Raw genomic sequence first — 26,655 nt, forward strand, 5'->3', positions numbered from 1 at the left:
GGGTTGAAATGATTTTTGCTCACCAATTAGTTCTGCTGAATTCTAATGGGAGCAAATTGAAAACAAAACCAAGAAGCATATTTGTTAATATTATGGTGGCATTGTGAGTGGCATGGTGCTCAGTGTCTTCCCATGTCTCATTTTAATCCTTAGGACCACCTTATGAACTAGGGCTTTCACTTCTATTTTACAGGTGAAGAAACTGAGGGTTCAATGAGTAAATAACTTTGCTTGAATTAATGTGTTATAGTAAGTAGCAAAACTGTGATTGGAATCAAGATTCTGACTTCTGCACCTAGTTTTGTTCTACTATGTAGATTTTTTTATATTATATAAAATAATAGTATATACATGAGAATATTGTTTTGTGGCTTACAGTGACCTACTTAACTTTTAATCTGTGGTCTACTCTCAAGAGGCAAATGCAACTTTTTTTTTTTTTTTTTAAGATTTTATTTTTAGAGACAGCATGAGCAGGGGCAGAGCATGAGAGGGAGAAGAAGAGAATCCTAAGCAGGCTCCTTGCTCAGCAGGGATCCTGACATGGGGCTTGATCTCTCAACCCTGAGATCATGACCTGAGCTGAAATGAAGAGTCAGATGCCTAATCGACTGAGCCACCCAGGCACCTCTACCTTCATATTATTAAATAACATTTTCCTGTTGCCTTTTATGGATTTTTCATTTTATCATCTGATTTGATATCAGTGAAGATTAAAATTTAGCTTTTTTGTACCCTACACACACACACACACACACACACACACACACACACTCTGTTATCCTGTCAAATCGATTATAGCACAAATTCTGGATAAAGCAGTATTAATATTTTTATGCCTATGAAAATATTATTTATGATTAAGACGTGTATGCTGTGAATACTGACCAAACTGATCTTAATGCTTGTCTAAGAAGGGGCTATGCACTCCTTCATCATCAGTTCTTTCTAAAAGTTTCCAAGAGAACACTAAACCATTTTCCAAGCCTGTCAAACATAACAGGTAACCTACTTTGCTTGGTCATCCATCTCTTAGAGAACATCTGAGGGTCTAACTATTCCTTATGGACTATATTATTTCCTAGGGCCTCTATTATAAAAGATTTTATTTATTTATTCATGAGAGACACACAGAGAGAGGATACGGGACTTGACTCCAGGACCCTGGGAGGCACCCCCTAGGGCCTCTATTATAAATGACCACAAAATGGGTGGCTTAAAACAAAAATTTATTCTCTCCTACTTCTGAAGGCCTGAAGTCTAAAAGCAAGGTGTTAGTATGGCTGCAAACCTCCATAGGCTCTAGGGGAGAATCTTCCTTGCTTTTTCCAGTTTGGGTAGCTCTAGCATTCCTTGGCTTATGGCAACATAACTCTAACCTCACATGGCCTTCTTCTCTGTCTCTTACAAGGACACTTGGCATTGGATTCAGGGACCACCCAGATAATTCAGGATGATTTCATCTCAAGATCCTAATTAACCCACAAAGATCTTTTTACTAAATAAGGTCAGATTGATGGGGCGCCTGGGTGGCTCAGTTGGTTAAGCATCTGCCTTTGGCTCAAGTCATGATCTCACTGTCTTGGGATGGAGCCCCCCATTGGGCTCCCTGCTTAGCGGGGAGTTTGCTTCTCCCTCTCCTTCTGCCCCTCTCCCTCCACTCATGCGCGTGCTCTCTCTCTCTCTCTCTCTCTCAAATAAATAAATATATATATATATATATAAAGTAAGGTCTCATTGATAGATTCTAAGATTAAGACAAAGATACATCTTTTAGTGAGCTGTTATGAACATCTATGTAACAATTCAGTGTTGACTTAACATTTTTATTTTTCTTGAGTTGAAGTAGAATTGCTGGGTCATAGGGTAAATTAATGTTTAACCTTTTAAGAGCATTGAAGAAAACACCTCTTTGATGAGCAGATCAAGGTTGCAGGGCAAGTTCTGAATTGTTCATTAATTGCTATCAAATGCCCTTCATTCATTTATATAGGCATTCAACAAATATTTATTGAATTTGTACTGTTTACTATATTCAGTGGTGAACAAGATAAGAAACACCGTGCTTATTAGTCTCTTAGGAGGAAGACTTTTTTTAATACAGGATCATTAGGAAAGCAGTATTTGCTGTGTGATACGTTGGCAAGAGTCCAACCGCGGTAGCTGCCAAGGGACACAGTGCTGTTTGAACAGGTTCTTGTGTTTGCAAGTGACAGTCCCACAAATACCCCTGGTCAGCTTGGCCACACTGAGGGATATGATACCCATAATATTCTAAAACTTGTGCCTAGAAGTAGCTGGAGTTCTTCCTTCATGAGAAGTTTTAATTTTTTCTCACTTGCAGAACACTCCTGCAGGCGTCCTTACACAAACTCCAAGGAGGCTGTTGATACAATTTAAGAATAATTTGGGAACTTGGATGAGGGGGAATAAATAATCCCTTCCACTACCTCTAACTGAAATTTGGCATTTTCTCCTACTGTAAACATAAGGAACAAATCAAAGAGGTATTATTAATAGTACTTGTGCTGGTGACCAATAAAAATCACTTATTTTCATATCAGATTGTAGGTTTTGCAGGTGTCATTTTAAAAGAGTGTTTTTTGCTTATCACTACTTCAAAATTTTATCAATTATTAGACCTCTTGCCAGATCTTGTTATTGAGTTAATACTACATCACAGTTTTGTTTTTTAAATAGTGGTAATTGAATTTCTATATAGTTGTTTTTTGTTTAGTTATTTTGGTAATTATTTTGTGTTAAAAATATCTATTCTGAGAAGGGACTCAGATGCAAAGGTACCCATGGCATAATACAGAGTAGGAAACTTACTTTTAATGTTCTGAGATGCTACCACCCTACATCCTGAGTTCTCCTGTTTCTCCCACAAGAGAGTCCTCTCCCTCCACTCTTCCTCTATCTCAAACTCTGCAGACTCAGCTCCAAACAGTCTACTTCATCTCAGAATCCAGGAATTTCTTTTTGTGTAATCCTTACTGAATGCTGGGCCTTTTCCACCTGCACCCATGTATCAGGCAAGGCAGGTGCAAGGCAGTTAAAGCACACATGAAGTCAGCCTACTGACACATATCTCGTTCGTTTTTTAAAAGTCCAAGTTAAGAAATGGGTGTAGCAAAATGTCAAAACCAGGAAAGGTACGCTACTGGCTAAACAGTAGCCCAAACTGAGGTAAATATCAGTATTCTTGCTTAATCTGCACATGAGCTCTTAATAAATATTGATGATTATTGAAATTTCCTTTCCTTTTTTTTTTTTTTTTTTTTTTGAAATAGAAACCATGTCGTGGATGTCAGTGTTGCAGTCAGCACTCCTGCAGGACTCATTACACCTATTGTATTTAATGCACATATTAAAGGACTGGAAGCTATTGCTAATGATGTTGTTTCTTTAGCAACCAAAGCACGAGAGGGTAAACTACAGCCTCATGAGTTCCAGGTAAGGTATTTATTTCCCTTCTGAATGTTAAGAATTACATTAATTTTAAGGGTGGCATAATCCCAGACATCTGCCTTTGGCTCAGGTCATGATCCCAGGGTCCTGGGATCGAGCTCCACATCAGGCTCCCTGCTCATTGAGGAGTCTGTTTCTCCTTCTCCCTCTGCCCCTCCCCTCTGCTTGTGTGTGTGTGTGTGTGTGTGAAATAAAATCTTTTTTAAAAGGGAGAGATAGCATAATGCTTTTATTGCATTTTCCACCTTTGATTCTGCCTTATATTCTTCGTGATACAAGTCCCTGAAAATAAAAAGTGAATACCCTATCAAAAGCTAAAAAGACATTTTCCAGCAGTTTGCAAAAGCTGCACAACTAACTGACTTATGTTCATACTCTAATGGTTATATATTTTCTCATAATTCAGGCTTGCCTCCCCCACTTCAGCTTTTATTAATAAATTGCAAATAAGAATTGTATATTTTCAGAGTGTACAGCTTGATGTTTTGATATATGTATACATTGTGAGATGATCATAGTCAAGCTAAGTCACATCTTTTACCTCGTGCTCCCTGTTTTCCTTTTTAAATTTTTTTTTTTTATGGTAGTTAAGAGGCCTTTCCTAAGATTAAGGTCTTTCCACAGAATATTTGTCTTTTTTTCTGGCCTATGTTGACAGGCAGTTAATATGATCTATTTTTAATCTCTTGTTCTCTAGGGTGGCACTTTTACAATCTCCAATTTAGGAATGTTTGGAATTAAGAACTTCTCTGCTATTATTAACCCACCTCAAGCATGTATTTTGGCAATTGGTGCTTCAGAGGATAGATTGGTTCCAGCAGATAATGAAAAAGGGTAAGTAACAAAATAAAAGGGAGTTTGAAGTTCATTTTCGTTTTTTTTTTTTATTTTTTTATTTTTATTTATTTATGATAGTCACAGAGAGAGAGAGAGAGAGAGAGAGAGGCAGAGACATAGGCAGAGGGAGAAGCAGGCTCCATGCACCGGGAGCCTGACGTGGGATTCGATCCCAGGTCTCCAGGATCACGCCCTGGGCCAAAGGTAGGCACTAAACCGCTGCGCCACCCAGGGATCCCCTGAAGTTCATTTTCATTACATTATACCTGTTTGGGTTTTGGTGGTGGTGGTTGTATTTTTTTGTTTGTTTGCATATTATACCTGTTTTTTAAGTCTCAGTTTTATAATTAATTATTGGCTTGGCCTTTTGGAACTTTAGTATAGAATGTTAAGTATAGAATGAAGTTTCTTAGGGCAGCAACTCTTCTGTTACTAAATGCAGTTAATCCTATTTGAGATGGGAAGCCTTATTTACTATAGGTCAGAGGTGAAGCATACTGTTTCATGGAGCCAGATTGTAAATATTTTAGGCTTTCTGAGTCATGGTCTCTGTTGCAAGTACTCTGACATTGTAGTGAGAAAGCAAACATAGGCAATATGTAAATGAATTCCAGAAAACTTGCATTTGGTGGGATTTGAATAGGGACTATAGTTTGCCAGCCCATGCTCCAGATGGCTGTTTGGTCTGTCAATCTAGAGGGTGAGGTAGAGGTGTATAGTACATAAAGAGTAGGTGGAAAATAATATTACCTGGTTGGAGGTGGCATTTGGGTTGGTTACTGGCTAAAAGCTAGTGATTGCTTTCAGGATACCGAATAATGTTTTTTATCTTTTTCTAGATTTGATGTGGCTAGCATGATGTCTGTTACACTCAGTTGTGATCATCGAGTTGTGGATGGAGCAGTTGGAGCCCAGTGGCTTGCTGAGTTTAGAAAGTACCTTGAAAAACCTATCACCATGTTGTTATAATTAACCCAAGAATTTCTAGACTCTCCCAGGTCACAGTGGTTCATTCTTACCAAGATACATATATGTTACTACACAGGTGGTTCTTTTTATTTTAAAGTTTTAACCAGTTATTTTTGAGTCTGTCCAGATAAGTTATTTGTAATGGGCATTACTGAATTCTTTTAAATGCCAATTACACCCACATATTGTACACATTTAATGAACACCAGATTTTGAGCTGTGTATTCCTAGTCAGGGGAACATGTGGCCTGGCCCTTTGGTGCTAAGTACTTCCATTGGGAAATGTAGAGGTAGAATTGTGGTTCCCTGTTGAAACAGATACATAAAAGTAATCTGGATGAAATCTTGAGGTTTTGAAATGTAATTGCCTCAAATGTTTTGCTCAGATTTGAGGGAAAGAGAAGTCAAGGAAAGAAGCTCATTCTCTTGGATTAAGGGTTTGAATTAAAGCTTGATTTTGGAATTCAACCCTAATTTGAATTTTTCTGTTACATGATCTTGGTTTATCACGGATGGGAAGGGTAGAGAACTTTAAGGAAATTAAGTAAAAATTTTAAAGTTAACATTTTCTTAGACTTCTTCAACCAACTGTCCTTTATTTTTCTATGAATCCCGAAATGGTTGTTTTCACCTCTTGAAATGAATATACAAATATAAACCAGCTACTTGGTATAAATGAGAATTTGTGTGGGTATTTATTTAAATGACTTACACTTATAATTCTGAGAGAATTTAAAATTACATTCAAATAAAATAATATGCTTATAGAATTTAAAAGAAAGTAGAAATTATTCCTCCAAGATGAACTGGTGGTTACTTGCAAATGAACTTCTCAGAATCTGTTACTCAAATAACTTTGGAAAACTGTATCAAGTAACTGAAATAAGTGTATATATGTAAAATATGGTTTCTAGTGAGATATGTGCCAAAGTCCATTTATCACCAAGTCCTGTCTGAAAGGAAGAGTGAGAGACATTGGTAAGCAGTTGGGAGAGCTAAAAGAGTAAAGTGGTCATTTCTACTTGGATAAAGTAAAAAATGTTCAGTGTGTTCAAAAGTGTTCTGTTTTTTCCACCCAGTGTTGTCTCATGTATAATAGAAAGTCCTAAAATTTTATTGGAGAGAAAATAATTTAGGTTGCTTGCTGCCTTATCAGCCTAAATATTTTTTTCCATTTTGTTACGATTTGCCTTTCTTCTTAGGGGAGGGGAAGTGGAGGAGGTGATATTCAGGATAATAAAAATGAATTTGGAACATCATAATTCCAGACTTTCTATTGAATTTATGTGCTTTCATAAATATTTGGAATTGTTTATGACTATTTAAAATAAATCTGACCGGTGTTTCTTTGTATATGTGTGGAGCAGTCCCCTGGAATTTAGGTCTTTCAGTGTGGAATCTATTTCTAAATGTTATTACATGGTGCACAAGTGACACTGCATATATTTCAGAATATTTCCCTTGCTGTATTATTATAAAAGCAGTACATTAAATTGATTTTTTGGTAATTAGTAATGTTAGCTTGAATTGAAGATTATGCAGAAGGAATAAGCTTATCACAAGGGACCATCAATCTGAGCCACGTCTGGTTCAAATACATAAAACTTCAAAGATAATTCATTCTTGGCAAATGCTTATATGGCTGTTGTTCCCTTGAAAGAAAAATAAAAGTTGTCTCCTAATAAAAATTATTCTGAATTAAAAATTAATCTGAGGTATAATCTAAATCTGGATTCAGTCTATTTCTCTTACCAGAATTGAAAGCAAAAAGTTAAAAGTTTTGCTGAAATTATTTAAAAATTAAACTATGTTTTCAGTGTGTCTTGTCTAATTTTTGATGAGTTGATAATTATTTTTCACATTAAATGATTAAAGCCAGAGATAGCTATATATATGTGTATACTCTTAATACAAGTGCATTTTAAGCATGTGGAATTAGTAAAATAAAGGATATAATCTAACACTTAAAGCTCTTGGGAGTTACTGAAGCACCTCATGGTGGAGTGTGCCACATAGCAAGATAAAAGCATAGTCTGGCCCTGTTAGATATTTACCACAACCCTGAGGTTTTTGAGTGAAGTTACGTTATCCCAAGGCATGGTCTGAAAAAGCAGTTAACTAGCCTGAGAGATCATATGAATGTGTTGCAAGGAGTATTCATCTAGTAATGCACAAGCCCTGGAATATTTGGGAAAATAATCATTACTGATAATTCTCTAAAACCAAGTTTGTAAGGGCACCCAGTTGAGTGTCCAACTCTTGGTTTCACCTCAGGTCATAATGTGCAGATGGTGAGATTTGAGCCCCTATTGGGCTCTGCGCTCCATGGGATGTCTGTTTTTCCTCTCCCTCTCCTTCTGCCCCTTCCCCCTGCTTAGGCACTTTCAAATTAATAAATCTTAAAAAAAAAAATAAAACCAAGGTTGTAGAAAAATCTGGTTTAGCATCTCAAATTCCAGTTTCAAGGGAGAAAAATCTTGGTAAGATTCAGATTAAACTATTCCACAGTTATTAATGTTCTTCCTAGGCAAAGTTTTGCATTTTTAGGGAGAGGGAGGAGAAGTTTTTATAAAAATCCACTGAAATAAGTAAAATATTTTGGAAAATAACAAGAATGTAAATTAAAAATTAAGCATGTTAGATCTTGAGATGCATTTTACTAATGAGTACACAAACACCTAGCTGCTGACAAGGGCTGAGAATACCAGAGCAGAAATTCAACCAGTTCTATGTGGTTAGGTATGGCAGTTTTTAGGACACGTTTTGACAATGATTTTGTAGAAGAGAATGTAAAGCGAAAGCATTCCAAGTTTTTTGAGGGATCAGTTTCTTGAGGATACGTTAACTTTAGAACATCATACAGTTTTAGAAAATGTTTCAGATGGTAAGTTACCTGTTGCTGGGAGAATTCAAATCCAGACCAAGTTTAAGAAAGTTACTTGTTTTTAAATATCACACAGCAATTGTTTCTATTCTATATACTGTATTAGTTTCTAAAGTTAGAAAGCTTTAAAATGAATAAGGATTTTATTTTTAAAGATTTTATTTATTCATGAGAGACACACAGAGAGACAGGAAGAGGGAAGAGAAGCAGGCTCCATGCAGAAAGCCCAATGTGGGACTCCATCCCAGGACTCCAGGATCACACCCTGAGCCAAAGGCAGACGCTCAACCACTGAGCCACACAGACATCCCATGCATGAATTCGAATTTTAAAGACTTTATGTTGAACTAGAAACAAAAGGAAGATGTACTGTATCTAGAAAAGATGATTAAGGATGTTTAAGGTTTGAGGTGAACATTGCTTGGGCTATGAAGTTGATACTTTGTATTGAACAACCATCTGACAAATGAATGGAAGTTGATAAATACATCACTTGTGTCTTTTTGAAATTATTTTCATAGGGGATGCCTGAATGGTTCAGTGGTTGTCTGCCTTTGGCTCAGGTTGTGATCCTGGGTTCCTGGGATCAAGTCCCGCAGGGAGCCTGCTTCTCCCGTTGCCTATTTCTGCCTCTCTCTCTCTGTGTGTCTCTCATGAATAAATAAATAAAATAAAAAAGTTTAAAAAAAATATTTTCCTGGGAGAAAGGCACTTGTCCCAAAGTCATATCCTTTTTCTTAGGGTTAGATGTATTTTGCATCTTCTGAGCAATAAGTTACTTAGGAGCAATAAGCAGTCTAGTTACTGTTACTGCATCACTGTATCCAGCTCACAGACTGACTTATTTTATTTATTTATTTATTTGTTTGTTTGTTTTGATTTTATCCATTTATTCATGAGAGACACAGAGAGAGAAGGCAGAGACACAGGCAGAGGGAGAAGCAGGCTCCATGCCGGGACATGGGACTTGATCCCGGGCCTCCAGGATCACACCTTGGGCTGAAGGCAGGCGCTAAACCGCTAAGCTACCAGGGCTGCTCGGCAAGTCCATATTTAATATTAAAAGATCTGTCTGGGTAGCTTGGACTCCTCCCACCAGAGCTGTTTCATAGAAGCATATGTTTGCATAGAATTACATTGGCCCTGTAACTGTATAGCCAGAGGAAACTTTCATTGCTTCACTTCTTGGTAATATAAAATGTACAGTGTGGGATTTATTCCTGATGTAAAACTTTGCTACTGACAACCAAGTAAACCAGAATTTCAACCAGTAAATCAAGAATTTTCACAATTTACTTGGAAACACAAGAATTTTCCCAAATGACAATTTGCTACTTTAAGAGAAATAGCTTCAAAACCATCTATCATGGCAATACTATTTAGTTTCTGCTTCTAGCCAAGTTTGAGAAGAAGGAGAAAAAGACAAACATAAGTTGATGAGAAAATCTCATTCCATCAAAAAGAACTCTTAGAAAATACTAATGTTTCAGGTAAACCATTACTTCTTCACCCATAATGTCACCCATAATGAAGGTCCTATTATTCACATGTCTTTAGTCAGCACTGAAAACCCAAAGCAGATGATGCTCTTATACCAATGGCATTGTGATGATTAATGTAGCTTTCTCTTTGATAAATTTGGCTGTAGTCATTTCAGTATCCACAGATTCTGGAAGATTCAGATGTAATCTGTACTTCTCAGAGACCTCAATCAATAAATCATCCTATTTTAAAAGATGAAAAGAGAAAGTATTTCCTGGTTAAAATATGTGTTATTGTGTCATTCCCAGTTATTCACTCCTTTTCCATAAGAGGAGGATCCCACTTACTGCCATGTGACTTGCAATGAGCTGTACAGTTGCTGTTGTAACTCCCTGAGGTTTTGAGGTTTTTTTGTTATTGCTGCTCAATACATCAAAAGTTAACTGATACAGTGCCATAAGTTGGGTGTTGCCATCCTAGGTTATGTGGCATTGACTTTGTGGCTGACCAGCAAACAGTGAGGAAAATTTACTGACAATAGGAAAAATGGTGATCTGCGTTTTATAGTGATAAAACCTTTCTGTGGTAGTTTTATCACAGTAATTTAAAAGACGTACCTTGTTAATTTGTGGCTTGAGGTAAAGAAGTGTGAAAATAGAATGTTGGTTGCATGCATTGTTTCCATTGACTACATTTAATAAACTACTACAAAAAGAGACGAGCTTAGAAAACAATTTCCCAGTTTGCAAGTAGTATTTAAAGAATACAGAGCCCAGAAATTCTAAGACATCAGGACTGAGAAATGGAACTAATTTTTATTTTAACCCAGTAAAAAATAAAACAAATTATTTCATAGCAACAAAGACTGATTAAGACAACCTAGCAGTAAAGATTGAATCACACATCATATATTACACTCTTTGTTAAAACCTCTCACTGGCTTAAGGTGGAGCTCAGTTAATCCTTACATTTGGCTCACAAGACAGCAATTAAGCAAAAAAAAAAAAAAAAAGGCAACTGAAAAATGAACATGTCTAATAAAGAATTATGGGGAGTGGCACTGATTGGAATCAAATAAAACGCTACCAGCCTAGACTAAAACATTTAAAATGACCTTTCTATGCCCATCATTCCCAAAACATTTAACAGAGTAAACTGCTCAGCATGTAATGGTGGTATACCCTCCAATGTTCTTTTCCGATGTGGCCAGTGTGAGTCAGAAAAAGGGAAACACCATCCAAAGAATGAAGCTGAAAGTCCTGGAATACAATGGAACTAGGGGGCTAGGTAATCAAGGAATCTTGTAGTGGAACTTAACCAAGAACATCCTCTACCTGCAGGAGAGATACCCTCTTAGTATCTGCCTATCAGGATTTCAGAATTGCTGTGCACCAGTAAGCCTCGTATTTTCCCCATTTCCAAACTGAGACTGTTAATTATGGTTATCCTCTCTCCATTCCAAATTGTATGGTGCATGGGGCTATGGCAGTAGACTACTTGTCTTTTCAGCTCATAGGTCTGTGTTCAGGAGGAGAATAGCAGATTACAATGGCAAAATCCTATAGTTTATAGAGTCTGATACTGGGATTAGGAATAACTTTCTTGGAGAATGTTGCAAATTTTTGTCATCTTGAGAGTGGACTGTAGCAGATTCTAGGACTTTTGCCAATTTTTTTGTCTTTTTGTGTTAGAGGGGTATACATTCCTGCCATTTGAAGTCCGTGACTACCTGTAAGAATATTCTTCCCAGCCCTATTGATGGAGGATTTAGCCTTGTGCCTTAGCTTTGGACAAACAGAATGTGAGTAAAAGTGATATATACTATGTCTGAGAGAAAGTTTAGGATCTATTGCATGGCTTGGCCATTTGTTTTCCTCTTCCATGAGAACGGCATATCTCAAATGGGAATTCCTCCTCCACCTGTATCTTAAAATGTGCAAGACTCCTGGAACAGAGCAGGTCTACCTGACGTGTAACCTGAGCAAACTGCTATAAACCACTGAGATTGTGGAGTTTGTTACTACAGCATAATATATTGTGTTGACTGATACAATTTATGGTATTACTTATTCGACTTACCTCAGAAACACTAAGGTCACAGAGAGACACTGAATTAATACCAGGCAATTCAACTTTTATTTCAATTTTCAGTGGTTTCTCCTTCTGGTCAGCCACAATTTTTAATTCATAGGTTGGTTCCTTCATCTCTACCTGGATCTCTGTACTGGAAATCTCCTCAATCAGACATCTTTTTTTGCTTGAAACTTCGCCTTTTGGCAATAAAAGTTGAAAGTGATCTGGATTGCTCAGAGTACTACTTATCTGTTCAAAGGTTAGTTCTTATAGAAAAAAAAAAGAGGGAGATTAAATCCTAAGATTAATCAACAACATAAAATATTATCAGGCTATGAACTGTAATAGATGTGGTGTTAGCCAAAATGGCAAATAAAACTGAAACTAGGGATCCCTGGGTGGCGCAGCGGTTGGTGCCTGCCTTTGACCCGGGGCGCGATCCTGGAGACCCAGGATCGAATCCCACATCGGGCTCCCAGTGCATGGAGCCTGCTTCTCCCTCTGCCTGTGTCTCTGCCTCTCTCTCTCTCTGTGTGTGTGTGTGACTATCATAAATAAATAAAAATTAAAAAAAAACTGAAACTAAATTTGTTTGGGAATCTTAAAAGAATCTTGGGATGCCTGGGTGGCTCAGTGGTTGGGCATCTGCCTTTGGCTCAGGGCATGATCCTGGAGTCCTGGGATCGAGTCCTGCATTGGGCTCCTGGTGGGGAGCCTGCTTCTCCCTCTACCTATGTCTCTGCCTCTCTCTCTCTCTCTCTCTCTCATGAATGGATAAAACCTTAAACAAAAAAATCTTAAACCCAGGGCACCTGGATAGATCAGTTAAGCATCCGACTCTTTTTTTAATTTTTAAAAAGATTTTATTTATTTATTCATGAGAGACACACAGAGAGAGGCAGAGATATAGGCAGAGAGAGAAGCAGGCTTCATGCAGGGGGCCTGATGTGGGACTTGATCCCGGGACTCCAGGATCACACCCTGGGCTGAAGGCAGACGCTCAACCACTGAGCCACCCAGGGATTCCCCCAAAGCATCCGACTCTTGATTTCATTCAGGTTGTGATCTCAGGGTTGTGAGATTGAGCCCCGAGTTGGGCTCCATGCTCAGTGGGGAGTCTGCTTGAGATTCTCTCTCTCTCTCTGTCTCCTCTCTCTCCCTCTGCACCCCCCAAATAAATAAAATCTTAAATAATCTTAAAGAGCTGGGTTAAAAAGTTTGCAGGATTTAAAAATGTTTAAGGACATGTTAATATTTCTAACATCTAATCTTTATATTTTTCTATCTTAAGTTTCTCATCTTTTAAAATCATGATTTTTGGTTTGCAAAATGTACACAGGATCCAAAACAATTTTAGATCAGTTAAATTTCCCCCTTACGGTCATTAACTTACCCTTTCTCATTTTCTCTCTTAAATCTGTAGGGTCAGCTTGCATTCCCATCAGATTTTGTTTCATCCTTTCAATGCTTCCTTTTATTCTAAATTTAGCGATACTGTAAGAGTGTGAGAGAGTGAATTGGAATTTTTCCTCGATGCATTTCATGGCCATCCGTATTAACTGGTCTTTTTTCACTTGGTCCTTTTCTGCTGCCTGGAGAACATCAGGATTGTAGGCAACACTGACGACTGTATAAACATCTGTGTTTAATTCAGAGGATGTGAAATGAAGACAACTTGTTTCACTAATGATACTGTCAGGTAATATATTAAGTCATAATCTTGGATAAAGCTAGTAAGCATAAATTCTGTATTTTTCAGAGATAATCACAATGGTGCTCAATGCAAAAATTTCCAATTAGGGCATTTCTTGGCATTTTATATGGGTCACAATGAGAAAACCTGAGCAGCATTCAATTCATATAAATAAAAGTATGCTTATTAGTTATTAACTACATTATAGCCAAATAAAATATTTTACTTGTAATGCCTTTTACCAAGTAAAATCTGGTCCATGCTTATTCCCAATAAAGTTTTTAAAATATACTTTCTCTCCCTTAATTCTATGTACCTGATGTCTCAGACATATCTTCTGGTTGGCCAACACTTATAAGTACTGGATGAGTGGCTGATTGAGGAGCGGGGATCCTTTTCCACTGACACAGGTTAATAAAAAGTACTTTTTCCTTTGGTTTCTAAAAAGCAAATAATTTTGCACATCTCAAAACCTAGGGTCTTTTTTTTTTTCATTTAAAAATATCCTAAAGGTAGCTCATCACAGAATTTGGAGTGTGAGAATTTTAGACTCCGAGTAAGCCATTCCATTCATTAAAACTGTGTTTGAGAAATTGTACTGTTATCTGATTTCCTGAAGCCACTGACTCCCAGAGGAACTGGGAGGAAGGAGGGGGCAGTGATCTAAGCAGCTATTCCAGGTATGACCCTGCGTCACCAACTTCCTTACCTTCCCGCGAAGTAAGTTCTCTTTATGTGGAAAACCTCCAACTCTGTGAGTCTCTGTGAAATCATTACATTTTTAAAAAAAGATTTATTTATTCATGAGAGACACAAAGAAGTAGAGACATAGGCAGAGGGAGAAGCAGGCTCCCTGTGGGGAGCCCGATGCAGAACTTGATCCCAGGACCCCTGGATCATGACCTGAGCCAAAGGCAGATGCTCAGCCACTGAGCCACCCAGGTGTCCCACTTGTTTTTTATTCTAATAGAAAATGGCTCACTTTGAGATCTCCAAAATATATCAACTGTGAATTTTCCATTCTTACTCCTTCAATCTAATCTTGCACACTATGTTTCACTCTCCCTTTGGAGTGGTGGTTCCTCTCAAGTTTTGTTACAGTAGCAATAGCTAAAGGTCTTTCAAGTTTTCTTAAAGTAGCAATAGCTAAAGGTAAGTGATTCTTTGATTACTCAGGATTCTTTCCCTCAACACCGCCCGCCCCTGGGTACCAAGGCGACAGACCAGGATCCTGCTTTGTAGACAGAGCTGTGGTTCTGGGGCAGCACAGAGCTCTTTCCCTTCTTTGAGCTGCTGCTGAATGAACTTTTTATAGCTCTCAGGATCACTTTCAGCCAGATCATCTAGGAGGTTCCAGAGCTGAGTAACCTGGGTGAGCCGACCCTTTGAGGAAGAAGACTCCATGGTGGACCTGAAAATAGGCCTCTTGAGTCTGTGGAAAGACAGGGCTTCGGGGAGAAAAAAAGGACGTGTGACTAATGATTTGTTTCTTCTTTTGGAGGAGGAGGCACAGGTCAGGAATTGTTTTGGTGAAGATAGAACCCTGTGTCTAAAAGAGGGTTTTAAAAGAACCACTTTTTTTTTTTCTCAAGATTTTATTTATTTATTTGAGGGAGAGAGAAACAAGCAGGGGGAAGGGCCAAGGGAGAAAGAGAAGCAGAGTCCCCGCTGAGCAGGGAGCCTGACCTGGGGCTCCGCCCCAGGACCCTGAGATCATGACCTGAGCTGAAGGCAGAAGCTTCACCGACTGAGCCACCCAAGAACCCCATCAACACCACTCTTCTTTACCTAATTCCCTAATTATCTAGTCCCCCTTCTTAGGATCTCAGGTTGTCCCCTCAGACCACAAGTCCTCACCTCTGCCTAGACCCCCGCCCGCGCGGAGTGTAGAGTGGTCAAAGTCTGCGTTCCCAGGGACCCAGCCTCTTGCTCAGATCCGGGGTATTGGCTGACCGGTGCCTATGCAGTCCTGACCCTGCCAGAGGCCCCAGGACACGTCCCTCAAAGCTCAGTAGCTGAGAGCATGGCTTCTGAAGGCACAACGCCTCGATCCCAATCGCAGCCTTTGCAGATAATGTAATTAAGTTATATATCAGTTTATGCTCCTGCAAGCGAAGGCGATAATACCTACCTCGTAGGTTACTGGGAGAACGAGCTGTGCTGGTGCAGGGAGGCTGGGACACTTCCTAAGAGCATCCTGTGCCTAGGGACAACCTCCCTCGCCGCCACCCCCCCCCCCCCAGGGGCGTCCCACAGCTGCCACAGAATGAGGAAAAGAGGAGCTGTGCGTCCCCCGAATACTCTACCAGGGCTGATCTCCACGGGAGGCTTCGGTAAAGGACAACCCTTCCAGCGGGCGGCGCACCCACCTCTTCCCTCGGTTCCTTGACAAACCGCGACGCCTGTTACCACGGTAACCGGGCCGGGTACAACCTCTAATTGGGTCCGGAAAGCTCCAGGGAGAACGGTGTTTTCACGTCCAGTTCCGGGGTCTTCCCCTTCTGGTGTTGGGCTTGCTTTTCCGCTGAGGCCGACCCACTTCTTTTCCAGGAAGGCGCCCGCCTCCCTGGCTTCGGCGCCTTTCCACCTCGAGAGGCGGCTGGACACCCTGCCGGGGGGTGCGGGGGGGTGCGGGGGAGTGCGGGGGGGGGTGTCCCTGGGTCTCCAGGGAGTGGGAAGCGTTTCTCCGGAGCACGACTTCCGGCCTGGAAGGGAAGCCCGCTCCCTTGTCTCCCAGACCGATTCCTCCCCCCCAGTCCCCGCCACGCGAGGCTGCGGCGCACGGTATGGGTGTGTTTGTGTGTGTTTGTACGGGGAGGGCGTTTGGAGGGAAGGTTACCCGGAGCTCCGTGGCCGCTGGGGGGCAGGGATCCCGGTGACAGAGACGGCGGCGTATTTTCTGCCTTCCACTTGGAAGCCTCCCCTCCCCTCGCCTCCCGCCCCTCCCCCTCCCCCTCCCCCACCCCTGCCCTCCGGTCCCGCCGGGCGCTCCGGGTATTTGTTGGGGCCCAGGCGAGGGGTGTGCCGGTCCGGAGCGTCCCCAGCCCTTCGGGAGAGCGGCGCCCAGGCCCCGGGGCCGTCCCAGAGGAGCGCGAGCGGGGCATGCCGCGTCCCGCCGGCCGCCGGGTTCCGCGCCGGCGCAGCCTCCGGCCTCAGTCCGGAAAGAGCTCTTGCTGTCGCTGTGGGCTGGGGGAGAGGCAGCCGCGGCCTGGGCCACGGCGGAGGGCACAGTAACCGGTGGGAAGGCTGCGTTTTCACGAAGGACTCGGGTGAAGCTGCAGAGCTGCCTCTGAGCCCTGACTCCTTGGCTTCCTGGGTCGGAGGAGATCTTGTAATGGAGTGGTTCTTCGTCTCACACTAGCAAGATGCCTGATTTCCTCAGGACCGAGGGGTGAGTGAGTGAGCGGTGGGGTGGTTGCTCAAAACCGCTGGGAGATACACACTGAATATCCTTGTCATCTTTTTTTTTTTTTTTTTTTTGGAGGCTTCCGTACAAAGTACAAAGTAAGATTCCTCTGAGTGGAGAAATGTAGGGCGTCTCTGCATCTGATGGCAAATGTTGACACTCGTGGTCCCTGACATCGTCAGATCTAAGTATATGCTTCATCACAAACTGATTTTGGGATTCGAAAGTTGATTTTCTCCTCTGGACTTTGTTTGCTTTAGGTTCTCTGGCCCGGGGCAAGTTATGTATGGCTGAGGGGAATTTCATCTACAGAACAGGAATGAAGATGCTTGCTTTATATAAAACATGGAGTTGTTTTGAGGATTAAATAAAATGGTGCTCTTGAAGGCACTTAATTCCGTGCCGTTTCAAAGGACTTGGATGTCCACTATCTCAGGGCACATTCATCTTCACATTAGTGTGGTCAGGCATTCCCGCACCCCCCCCCCACTTTTAAAAAAATTTCATTTATTTAAGTGGGGGGAGGAGCAGAGGCAGAAGGAGAAGCACATTCCCCACTGAGCAGGGAGGAGGGGATGATGCTGGGTTCCATCCTAGCACCCTGGGATCATGACCTGAGCTGAAGGCAGACGCTTAACCCTCTCAGCCACCCAGGCATCCCCATTTTCCCCTTTGAATGGTGAAGGGAAGACTACCCCTCAGGACCTCTGACTTCTTGTTTAGTGATCTTTCCTTTATCTCATGCTTCTTTATAACATTGTAATAAAAGATAAGGTAATGAAGGAAATTATTGTTATTAAATGTTATCTACTGATTCGTTTCAGATTGAAGAATGTCCCGTGTTCCACTGGGGAAAGTCCTCCTGAGGAATGTCATCCGGCACACAGATGCTCACAATAAGGTGAGACGTACAAACTAGCTATTCCCCAACATTTATTGGGGGTATACAGTGTGCCAAGCATGATTTTGGTACTTTGGAGATGCAAAGATGAATAAAATAGATAATGTATCAATTTGATACATACTATAATGAAATCTGCCTTGGCGTATTAGGAGAGTCTTGGCAAGAAAGCATGGTATTTGAACCGCTATATTTGAATTAGTTTCTTGATGAACAGGTTCAAATTTACCAGCTGTAAAATATCATTCCAGACAGAACATCATGTACTCATAGGGCAACAGAAAAGAGCATGAAGCACTTTGGAGCATGGCAAGAAATTGTGTGCATCCAGAAAGTAAGGAATGTGGGGCAGAGTAGTGACAGAAGATAAGGTTCAAGTGGAAAATTAGAATTGGATTGTGATGCTTGGAGATTGGACTTTTCCTCTAAACAATAAAGAAGCTATCAAAAAAATTTTTTTAAAGATTTTATTTATTTATTCATGAGAGCCACAGGCAGAGGGAGAAGCAGGCTCCATGCAGGGAGCCCAACATGGGACTTGATCCCTGGTCTCCAGGATCACACCCTGGGCTGCAGGCGGTGCTAAACCGCTGCGCCACCGGGGCTGCCCTATCAAATGTTTTTAAGCAGGGTTTTGTATTTTAGAAAGATGGTTTATTAACTAGATTAGGGGATAGATTAGATGGAGTGAAACAATAGAGACACCAGTTAGGCAATTGCAGTGCTCCAGTTGAGAGATGAGGATGAGTTCATATGAAAACAATGACAGGGATGAAGATGAGGAATTAGGAGATAAATCCAAAGAACTTGGTGACTAAATTGAAACATAAAGGGTTATCATTTGATAATTGCAGCTTAATTACAAAATACAGTGATAAGTGAGTCTATGCAGGGTTAAAAAGGTCTGTTGCTGTAGGATTCTACATATTTGAGATTCACTAGGTCAGATTATAATTATTATTATATTTTTTAAGATTTTATTTACTCATTCATGAGAGAGACACAGAGAGAGGCAGAGACATAGGCAGTGGAAGAAGCGGGCTCCCTACAGGGAGCCCAGTGTAGGACTCGATCACAGGACCCCAGGACCACACCCAGAGCCAGAGGCAGACGTTCAACCACTGAGCCACCCAGGTGTCCCTCTGGGTTGGATTATTTAGCCACCCTAGAGAATCCTTAATTTGTTTCTCAGGTTCCTGCTTATAACCTACCCTGTAATGCAATAATTAGTACAGAGTATATTGTCAGTTACTTTTCTGTGATGTAAAATGTTATTCTTAGTAATTTTTTTTTTTTAATCTAGATTCAAGAGGAATCAGATATGTGGAAAATAAGAGAACTGGAGAAACAGATGGAAGATGCTTACCGGGGGACCAGGAGGAAAATGTTACCCAGTAGTTCAAGGTGAAGTTGCAGCTTTGAGAACCAGTATTAATTTAGATCTTGTTCAGAACCTTCAACTTTCATTTAAAAGCATTTTAGTATGCTAAAGATAGAGGAGTTCAGTTCTGTGAATCTTTAAGCCTTCCTTCTTCATAAATCTAGACCAAAGAATAAAAGTAATGGTTATGGTGCATGTGGCTTAACTCTTAGTATTTATTTGCAGTGGATGATTAAAAAATTCTACCTTGAACAATCTTAAAAGTTAAGGATTCTGTGTATCCAGACCTTGTCTGGTGGCTTTTAAGATTTTCTGTTCCTGACTTAGGGTCACTTAGTTATTATTCATTCCTTTCCCCTATTAGTCTTTGATTCTCTCAGTCTTTTTTTTTTTAATTAATTTTTTTTAAAGATTTTATTTATTCATGAGACACACACACACACACACACACACACACAGAGGGAGGCAGAGTCACAGGCAGAGGGAGAAGCAGGCTCCATGCAGGGAGCCCAACATGGGACTCGATCCCGGTCTCCAGGATCAGGCCCTGGACCGAAGGCAGGCGCCAAACTGCTGAGCCACCCAGGGATCCCCTCTCTCAGCCTTTTCTTTACCCCATCTAGTTGCTGTGTTGGGGCACTCAGCTTTTCACATTACCTTTTTAATAATTTCAATGTGAAATGCATATTTATCCAGTGGTCTGTGGAGGTATAGAAATATCTGAATTATTGGAAATATCTCTTGGGCTTCATATGCCTGTTAGTGTAGAGCTGTATGTATGAAAAATGACTAGTAATAATGCTGATTTCTAAAGCCACTGAGGGAATAGTTAATAGATATTTAAAGTGAGTGTGCCTGTGGCATACTCAGGATTTGGAGTGTGATTGGGTGTATGTGAAGGCCTTTTTTAAATTTTTTTTTTTATTTTTTAAAGAATTTATTTATTCATGAGAGACACACAGAGAGAGAGAGGGTGGGGCAGAGACACAGGCAGAGGGAGAAGCAGGCTCCATGCAAGGAGCCTGACGTGGGACTCGATCCCGGGTCTCCAGGATCAGGCCCTGGGCTGAAGGCGGCACTAAACCCCTGAGCCACTCAGGCTGCCCCTGTGAAGGGCTTTCGACAAGAAAGTATTCAGGGTATCCACAGTAAAGAAGGCAGAGGCTCAATATAAAAATAAATATCTTTGCAGTCTGTTTTCTTGCTGAAGATGGTCCTTTGAGAATTTAGAAATAAAGTTGGTGCAGATAATTTGTCTTCTGTTGGTGGTTCAATTCCAAGAGGCATTTCCAGGAACAAAATGTTTTTAGAGTGAATTATCGATACCTGTCATAGTATAATAAATCTTTAAAACATAATCTCTTTGGAAGTGGGGATTCTGATTATCTCTTTCCCGGCAGCTAGAATAGTGCCTAGCATATAGAAGGCCCTTAAACATTTTTGGTAATTCATTAGCTTTCTTAGTGACTTGTTAGTGGATCTTATAAATACAGGCTGTATCCCTTGGTTCTCAACTGTTTTTCTACCCCAGCATACTCATGGGTTAGGCCTTGCTCCTACTGTTATTAAGCCCTCATGATAGCAAATTACTAGTTTTCTGGGAAGAGAGTATATTTCTAGGGTAATTTGAAATGTCCCTAGCTGTGATTATGCTCTGCTTTCCTCTTTGCATGCCCTTGTACTTGAGAATCAGTGAGCTATATAGCATGCCACAGTTCAGAAGTCATTTTGTTATGTATTCCGCAATAGGTTGGGTAGTAATGGTCAGATTTTCACTGAACAACTGTTCAGACTTATAGAGAGGAAGAGATCACGTCTTTTTGCTTGTTTTGTGTTTTTTAAAGATTTTATTCATGAGAGACATAGAGAGAGGCAGGGACACAGGCAGAGGGAGAAGCAGTTCCCATGCAAGGAGCCCGATGTGGGACTCGATTCCAGGACCCCAGGATCACACCCTGGGCCAAAGGCAGGTGCCAAACTGCTGAGCCACCCAGGGATCCCCTATTTTTGTTTTTTTTTTTAAACACAATATCAAGTGGTTTTATTTTCCTTTCAGCGTGTTCAATAGTTTTTTTTTTTCAGTGTTTATTTATTTATTCATAAGAGACAGAGAGGCAGAGACATAGGCAGAGGAAGAAGCCGGCTCCCCATGGTGAGCTTCATGCAGGACTTGATCCCAGGATCCCTGGATCCTGACCTAAACCGAAGGCAGACGGTCAACCACTGAGCTACCCAGGTGTCCCTGTTCAATAGGTTTTATGCATTGACATTCCATAAAGGAAACTCACTGATTGCTTTTCATTGTAAAAGTTCTGCTTTTCCTTATAGCCGGATGCGTAGTGATGGTTTTGATGAAGAAAGTCAAAGAGACTATTGGAGGCCAAAGAATGAAATTTCTGGGGCACTGGAAGATGATTTTCTTAAGGCTAAATCCTGGAACAAGAAGTTATATGATTATGAAGCTAATATGCCGGACAGGTTTGTAACTAAATTCTTGTGACCATTAATAATATTTGGCCTGAGAACGTGTACTTTTAAAAATTATTTTGACAAAAATTTCACACAAATGTTCATTTGTTCATAGCATGATTATCATAATGGCCAAAAAGTGGAAACCCAAATGTCTATCAACTGCTGAATGGATAAACAAAATGTGGTACAGTAGTTCCCCCTTATCCATGGGGGCTATGTTCCAAGACTCCTGGTGGTTGCCTGAAACTGCCTAGTACTGAACCCTATATATCCTCTGTTTTTTCCTATACGTACATACCTATGATAAAGTTTAAATTCTAAACTGGGGACAGTAAGAGATTAAATAAAAATAGAACATTTATAACAATTTACTATAATACAATTTATGTGAATGTCATCTATCAAAAATTGTACTGTACTCACCATTCTTCTTGTGATGATATGAGATGATAAAATGCCTATGTGGTGAGATGAAGTGAAGTGAATGATGCATGCATTTTGAGTAGCACTAGGCTACTCCTGACCTCTTGACAATATGACAGAAGGAGGGCAACTGCTTCTAGAAAGCGAAACTACAGATAAGGGGGGATGAATGGAATGTTACTTGATGGTGAAAGGAATAAAGTACTGATGAATGCTACAACAGGGGTGAGCCTTGAAAACAGGTGAAAAAAGCCAGACACAAAGAACCATTTATTATAGGATTCTATTTATATGATCTGTCCAGAACAGACAAGTCTGTAGACAGAAAGTAGACTCATGGTTGCCATGGGCTACAGGAGAGGGAGGAATGGAGAGTGACTGCTAAGGAATGGAGTTCCTTTTTGGGTGATGAAAATGTTCTGAAATTAGATAGTGGTTGATGGTTGCACAACCTTGAATATACTAAAAGCCACTGAATTGTACACTTTAAAAAAGGGTGAATTTCCTGGCCTGGGAATTACATCTCAATAGGATTGCTGTGTAAAAAAAAAAGTTGTCAAAAAAAAAAAAAAAGTTGTCCCATTGTAGACAGTATTGTTACAAGTTGTTTTTGGAGAAGCACTTCACAGCTAAAGAGCAGGATAGAAGAGTTCCTTAGTGTTTCCTGAGAATGGCAAGTTCTCTTACAAATGGACAAAAGAATCCTTTGTGTCTGAAATAATAACGCAGTACAAAAAATGTAGCCAACTAAGTTACTGAGCTTGAAGATGGGATTGGCTCTATCATTATCTCTATTTCCTTTGTTCTCTGTGCATGTCTGTGTCTGCATGTACTCCTGAGTCTTTTTTTTTTTTTAATTTTCAAAAATGTATGCATTGCTCTAATACATGTAATGAAATATGTCATCTTACAGATGGGGTCACAGTGGTTATAAAGAGTTATACCCTGAAGAATTTGAAACAGACAGGTAAGATAGGCTTTTGAAAAAAAAAAAAAAAAGCTAGAAGCTGTAAGATTAATACCAAGTCTGTACTGATGTATAGTATTGTAAAATTGGGTTCCTAATTTTACAAAGGAGATAACGTTTGCCATTAAAAATGTAACCCAGAAAAATAACAGGCAATTTTGTTGGGAGATAATTGGTATATTGCCTTTTCCTGATTGATGTTCTGCATATATATATATATAATATATATCATTTAGGTTTTTTTTTTTTTTTAAGATTTTATTTATTTATGAAAGACACAGAGAGAGGCAGAGACACAGGGAGAGGGAGAAGCAGGCTCCTTGCAGGGAGCCCGATGTGGGACTTGATTCCGTGACTCCGGGATCATGACCTGAGCCAAAGGCAGATGCTCAACCACTGAGCCACCTAGGTACCCCAGCATTTAGTTTTTTTTTTTTTTTAATAAGATTTTATTTATTTACTCATAAGAGACACAAAGAGAGAGACGCAGAGACACAGGCAGAGGGAGAAGCAGGCTCCATGCAGGGAGCATGATGTGGGACTCGATCCTGGGACTCCAGGAATATGCTCTAGGCCAAAGCCAGGTGCTAAACCGCTGAGCCACCCAGGGATTCCAATATTTAGGTTTTTGTTTTTTTTTTTAAAGATTTTATTTATTCATAGAGATGCAGAGAGAGAGGGAGAGAGAGAGAGAGTAGCAGAGACATAGGCAGAGGGAGAAGCAAGCTCCATGAAGAGAGCCTGACGTGGGACTCAATCCAGGGTCTCCAGGATCACGCCCTGGGCTGTAGGCAGCGCTAAATCGCTGCGTCACCGGGGCTGCCCAACATTTAGGTTTTTATACATAGTATTCAATACAGTAACTCAGTTTGGCAGATTAGAATTTTTACCTTCATTTTAAGAAAACAAAATGAGGAAATAAAACTCAGAGTGATAAAGTCTCATAGTAATCCTTTGTTAAAGCTCTTAGTTAAAAATTCAGATGTTAACCCCTACTTACTTTTTTTTTTTTTTAAGATTTTATTAGAGAGAGAGCATGAGCAATGGGAGAGGTAGAGGGAGAAGCAGACTCTCCCCGCTAAGCGGGGAGCCTGATGTGGGTCTCAATCCCAGGACCTCTGAGATCATGACCTGAGCTGAAGTCAGACACTTAACTGATTGAGCCACTCAGGTGCCCCAGCCCCAACTTTCTATCCAGAATGCTCAATACTAAAATATAAATACGCTTTTTATTTTCTATAGTAAAGCAGTTTCTCTTTTTTGTTAGTAGTGATCAGCAAGATATTACCAATGGAAAAAAAACATCTCCTCAAGTAAAATCATCTACCCACGAGTCTCACAAACACAAGAAGTCAAAGAAATCCCACAAAAAAAAGCAGAAAAAAAAGTCACACAAAAAACAGAAGAAAAGCAAAAAAGAAGCCACAGATATAACAGCAGATTCCTCAAGTGAGTTCTCGGAAGAAACCGGGACTTCTAGTACCAGGAAAAGGAAACAACCACATAAGCGCAAGAAAAAATCCAGGAAAAAGTCTCTCAAAAAATCTGCTTTATTCTTGGATGCAGAAAGTGACACTTCCCAATCGGATGATTCTGCATCCAGCAGTTCTGAGGAAGGTGAGGAAAGAGAGACTAAGAAAACCAAAAGGAAAAAGAGTGAGAAAAATGTTCACATCCCTCTAGTTAACAATGAAATACAAGAGAGGACAAATAAACGCACAAATTGGAAAGTGGCTACAGATGAAAGGTCTGCAGAGAGTTCAGAGGAGGACTAGATGAGGAGGAGACATTCTCCATTTCCCATCTGACTGGTTACTTACAGCTCTTCCACCTTGGGGTTCTGCTAGTGACTATTCCCAGCACAGGCGCCCTGAGGTCAGAGCTGTCCTGTGCCATCTACATACGTTCTGACAGACTTCTTGTCTTCTATTTTGGCCTGTTAAACTTGATCCTCTTACTGTTAATAGGGAATCTGGTATTTTGTTATGAAGTTTTCTCGAAGAGATTATTTTTTGCAATTAATCACATTTAGGGTAGAGTGCATATACAGCAAATTAAAGGACCCAGAAGGCTGAATCCAATAACAACCTGGGTACACTAATTGGGATGTTGAATCTGGGGAAAGCAAGGGCTGGGGTCAAGAGGTGGATTGGAACTGGTGCTGTGTAGAATGTTGTAAGGGAACATCGTGTTGCTGTTTATATAGGTGCCACAACTTGACCTTTTTTGTCTTCAGCCTTGGTGCTTTGATCTTTCTGTATTTTGGCCTCATAGATGTGGTCCAGTTTATTTAATGAGAAGATGAGTATAAGAGCAAAACATTTTTCCTTCATGATAACATCCATAGACGGCTGTTAGGAGTCCAGGGTTTCTGTCAAGTTTCCCTGCTGGACAGGGTCCATAGCTACACTCACTATATCCCTAAACATAGTAATTGGTATAGTAAATGGTTTTCTACTTCCATTGCTGTATATCGCCTAAATGGACTTGTGTTCAAAATTATTTTAGTTATCTTGGGGAAGTCCTCAACCAAATGGGATAAAATTAGGAATTAGTCATGCTCATGGTGCTCTGAACAGGATTCAGGGTAGCAATTGCCAATTCAAATATTTGTTCATTTCTAAATCTATTAATGAACTTGAGATTTTCCCTGAAACTAGGTCGAATCAGTTCCAAAATGAAACAGGCTTCTCAGGGACACACCTACTTCTTCCCAGTCTGCCTTCTGATTAAAGCACCAAGCAGAGACCGTAATATTTCCCTTTGCTATATACTGTGATCCCTACTGTTAAATCCTAAGAAACCAAAATGTCACGGAGAAAAGGCTGGCAGAACACAAATGAATTTGTTCATTATGACAGGATATCAAGTGACCCACCATTGTTTTTCCTGGTTGTCACTTCATGGGCTGCGTAGAAAGCTTGAAAATGCAAGACCTTTAGTTTTGGTTCTGCCACTTATTAGGTACAACATCTGGAACAGGTAAGTTAACCTCCCTGGCCTTACTTTCCCCACGTAGAATACAGAAATGCTTCATGGCAGCAGGACAGCGTAAGACACCAGCAATAGAATATAACAACATTCCATGAGGTGGTAATATTTTATAGTTCTAACTACTAAAGTTGTTCTCTTTACAGAACAGATGTCTAATAAAATGTTTAGTCATAAAATATGTGGCTGGCTAGAGGCTCCCTATCCCTTGATTATAAGCAGGTGCTACCTTTGGGGATATTTACTTGAAATATTAATACTTTGGTACTTGTCAGTGTTCCTGGCGTATATTTTTACTTTTGGGATTGGTAGGGACCCAAGGTGGGGAAAAACAGTCTGTAATTACTACCTCTTAACCTAAAGACAAATTGTTATGTTCTTGGAGTAAGTGAAATCTGTTGGAAGGAGTTTTCAGCACGAATTTTTTTTTAGTATCGTTTCTGTGCTTTAAAAGTACTGATTCTAGCACAGACTCAGGAAGATGGGCCAGTGGAACAAGGCGTCTCCAGGAAGTTGGTTCTACTCAGTCCTGACCTTCCCTTCCTCCCAGACTAGCAGGCCTATTTCTTTCCCAAGAATACACATCTTGCCTGTTTTGTTTTTTGCCATGTTTACTTTTTTTTGGTCATGTATAAGCAATAAAGCTGTTTTTCTGTTCTTCACCTTTCTCAACCCCAATTTCTCTTCTATATTTGGCTTAGGATG

General features: G+C 40.3%; 3 protein-coding genes across 11 annotated transcripts in view; 2 read left to right on the forward strand and 1 right to left on the reverse strand.

Moving 5' to 3' along the window:
• Positions 1 to 6,630, forward strand: part of DLAT (dihydrolipoamide S-acetyltransferase) — a 30,553-nt gene extending 23,923 nt beyond the window's left edge. Inside the window, exons 12-14 of the mRNA XM_055306738.1 lie at positions 3,294 to 3,456; positions 4,169 to 4,305; positions 5,148 to 6,630. Coding sequence (XP_055162713.1) covers positions 3,294 to 3,456; positions 4,169 to 4,305; positions 5,148 to 5,277 — 430 coding nt within the window. The 3' untranslated portion in view covers positions 5,278 to 6,630. The remainder of the gene's footprint in view (positions 1 to 3,293; positions 3,457 to 4,168; positions 4,306 to 5,147) is intronic.
• A 2,806-nt stretch (positions 6,631 to 9,436) lies between these two features.
• Positions 9,437 to 16,012, reverse strand: PIH1D2 (PIH1 domain containing 2). 4 transcript variants are annotated; one of them, XM_055306740.1, is made up of 6 exons: positions 15,779 to 16,012; positions 14,634 to 14,857; positions 13,726 to 13,849; positions 13,110 to 13,355; positions 11,723 to 11,982; positions 9,437 to 9,885 (listed from the first exon to the last, which is right to left on the reverse strand). In XM_055306740.1, the coding sequence occupies exons 2-6, from the start codon at positions 14,811 to 14,813 to the stop codon at positions 9,751 to 9,753; spliced, it is 945 nt and encodes a 314-aa protein (XP_055162715.1). In that variant the 5' UTR covers positions 14,814 to 14,857; positions 15,779 to 16,012; the 3' UTR covers positions 9,437 to 9,750. The 4 variants fall into 4 exon arrangements, with proteins under 4 accessions (XP_055162715.1, XP_055162714.1, XP_055162717.1 ...); XM_055306739.1 differs by having other exon boundaries at positions 14,634 to 15,472; XM_055306742.1 differs by having other exon boundaries at positions 15,716 to 16,012.
• Positions 16,013 to 16,132: 120 nt separating this feature from the next.
• Positions 16,133 to 26,612, forward strand: NKAPD1 (NKAP domain containing 1). Of its 6 annotated transcripts, none has more exons than XM_055305962.1 (8): positions 16,151 to 16,193; positions 16,771 to 16,800; positions 16,894 to 17,003; positions 17,640 to 17,716; positions 19,020 to 19,120; positions 21,426 to 21,575; positions 22,906 to 22,959; positions 24,227 to 26,612. In XM_055305962.1, exons 4-8 carry the CDS (start codon positions 17,648 to 17,650, stop codon positions 24,732 to 24,734), a joined length of 882 nt encoding a protein of 293 aa, XP_055161937.1. In that variant the 5' UTR covers positions 16,151 to 16,193; positions 16,771 to 16,800; positions 16,894 to 17,003; positions 17,640 to 17,647; the 3' UTR covers positions 24,735 to 26,612. The 6 variants fall into 6 exon arrangements, with proteins under 6 accessions (XP_055161940.1, XP_055161937.1, XP_055161939.1 ...); XM_055305964.1 differs by having other exon boundaries at positions 16,153 to 16,193; positions 16,894 to 16,913; XM_055305966.1 differs by lacking the exon at positions 16,151 to 16,193 and having other exon boundaries at positions 16,410 to 16,800; positions 24,230 to 26,612.
• Positions 26,613 to 26,655: the final 43 nt, after the last annotated feature.

This window comes from Nyctereutes procyonoides, unplaced genomic scaffold (genome assembly GCF_905146905.1).
Source record: "Nyctereutes procyonoides isolate TBG_1078 unplaced genomic scaffold, NYPRO_anot_genome, whole genome shotgun sequence".
Classification (NCBI taxonomy): Eukaryota; Metazoa; Chordata; class Mammalia; order Carnivora; family Canidae; genus Nyctereutes; species Nyctereutes procyonoides.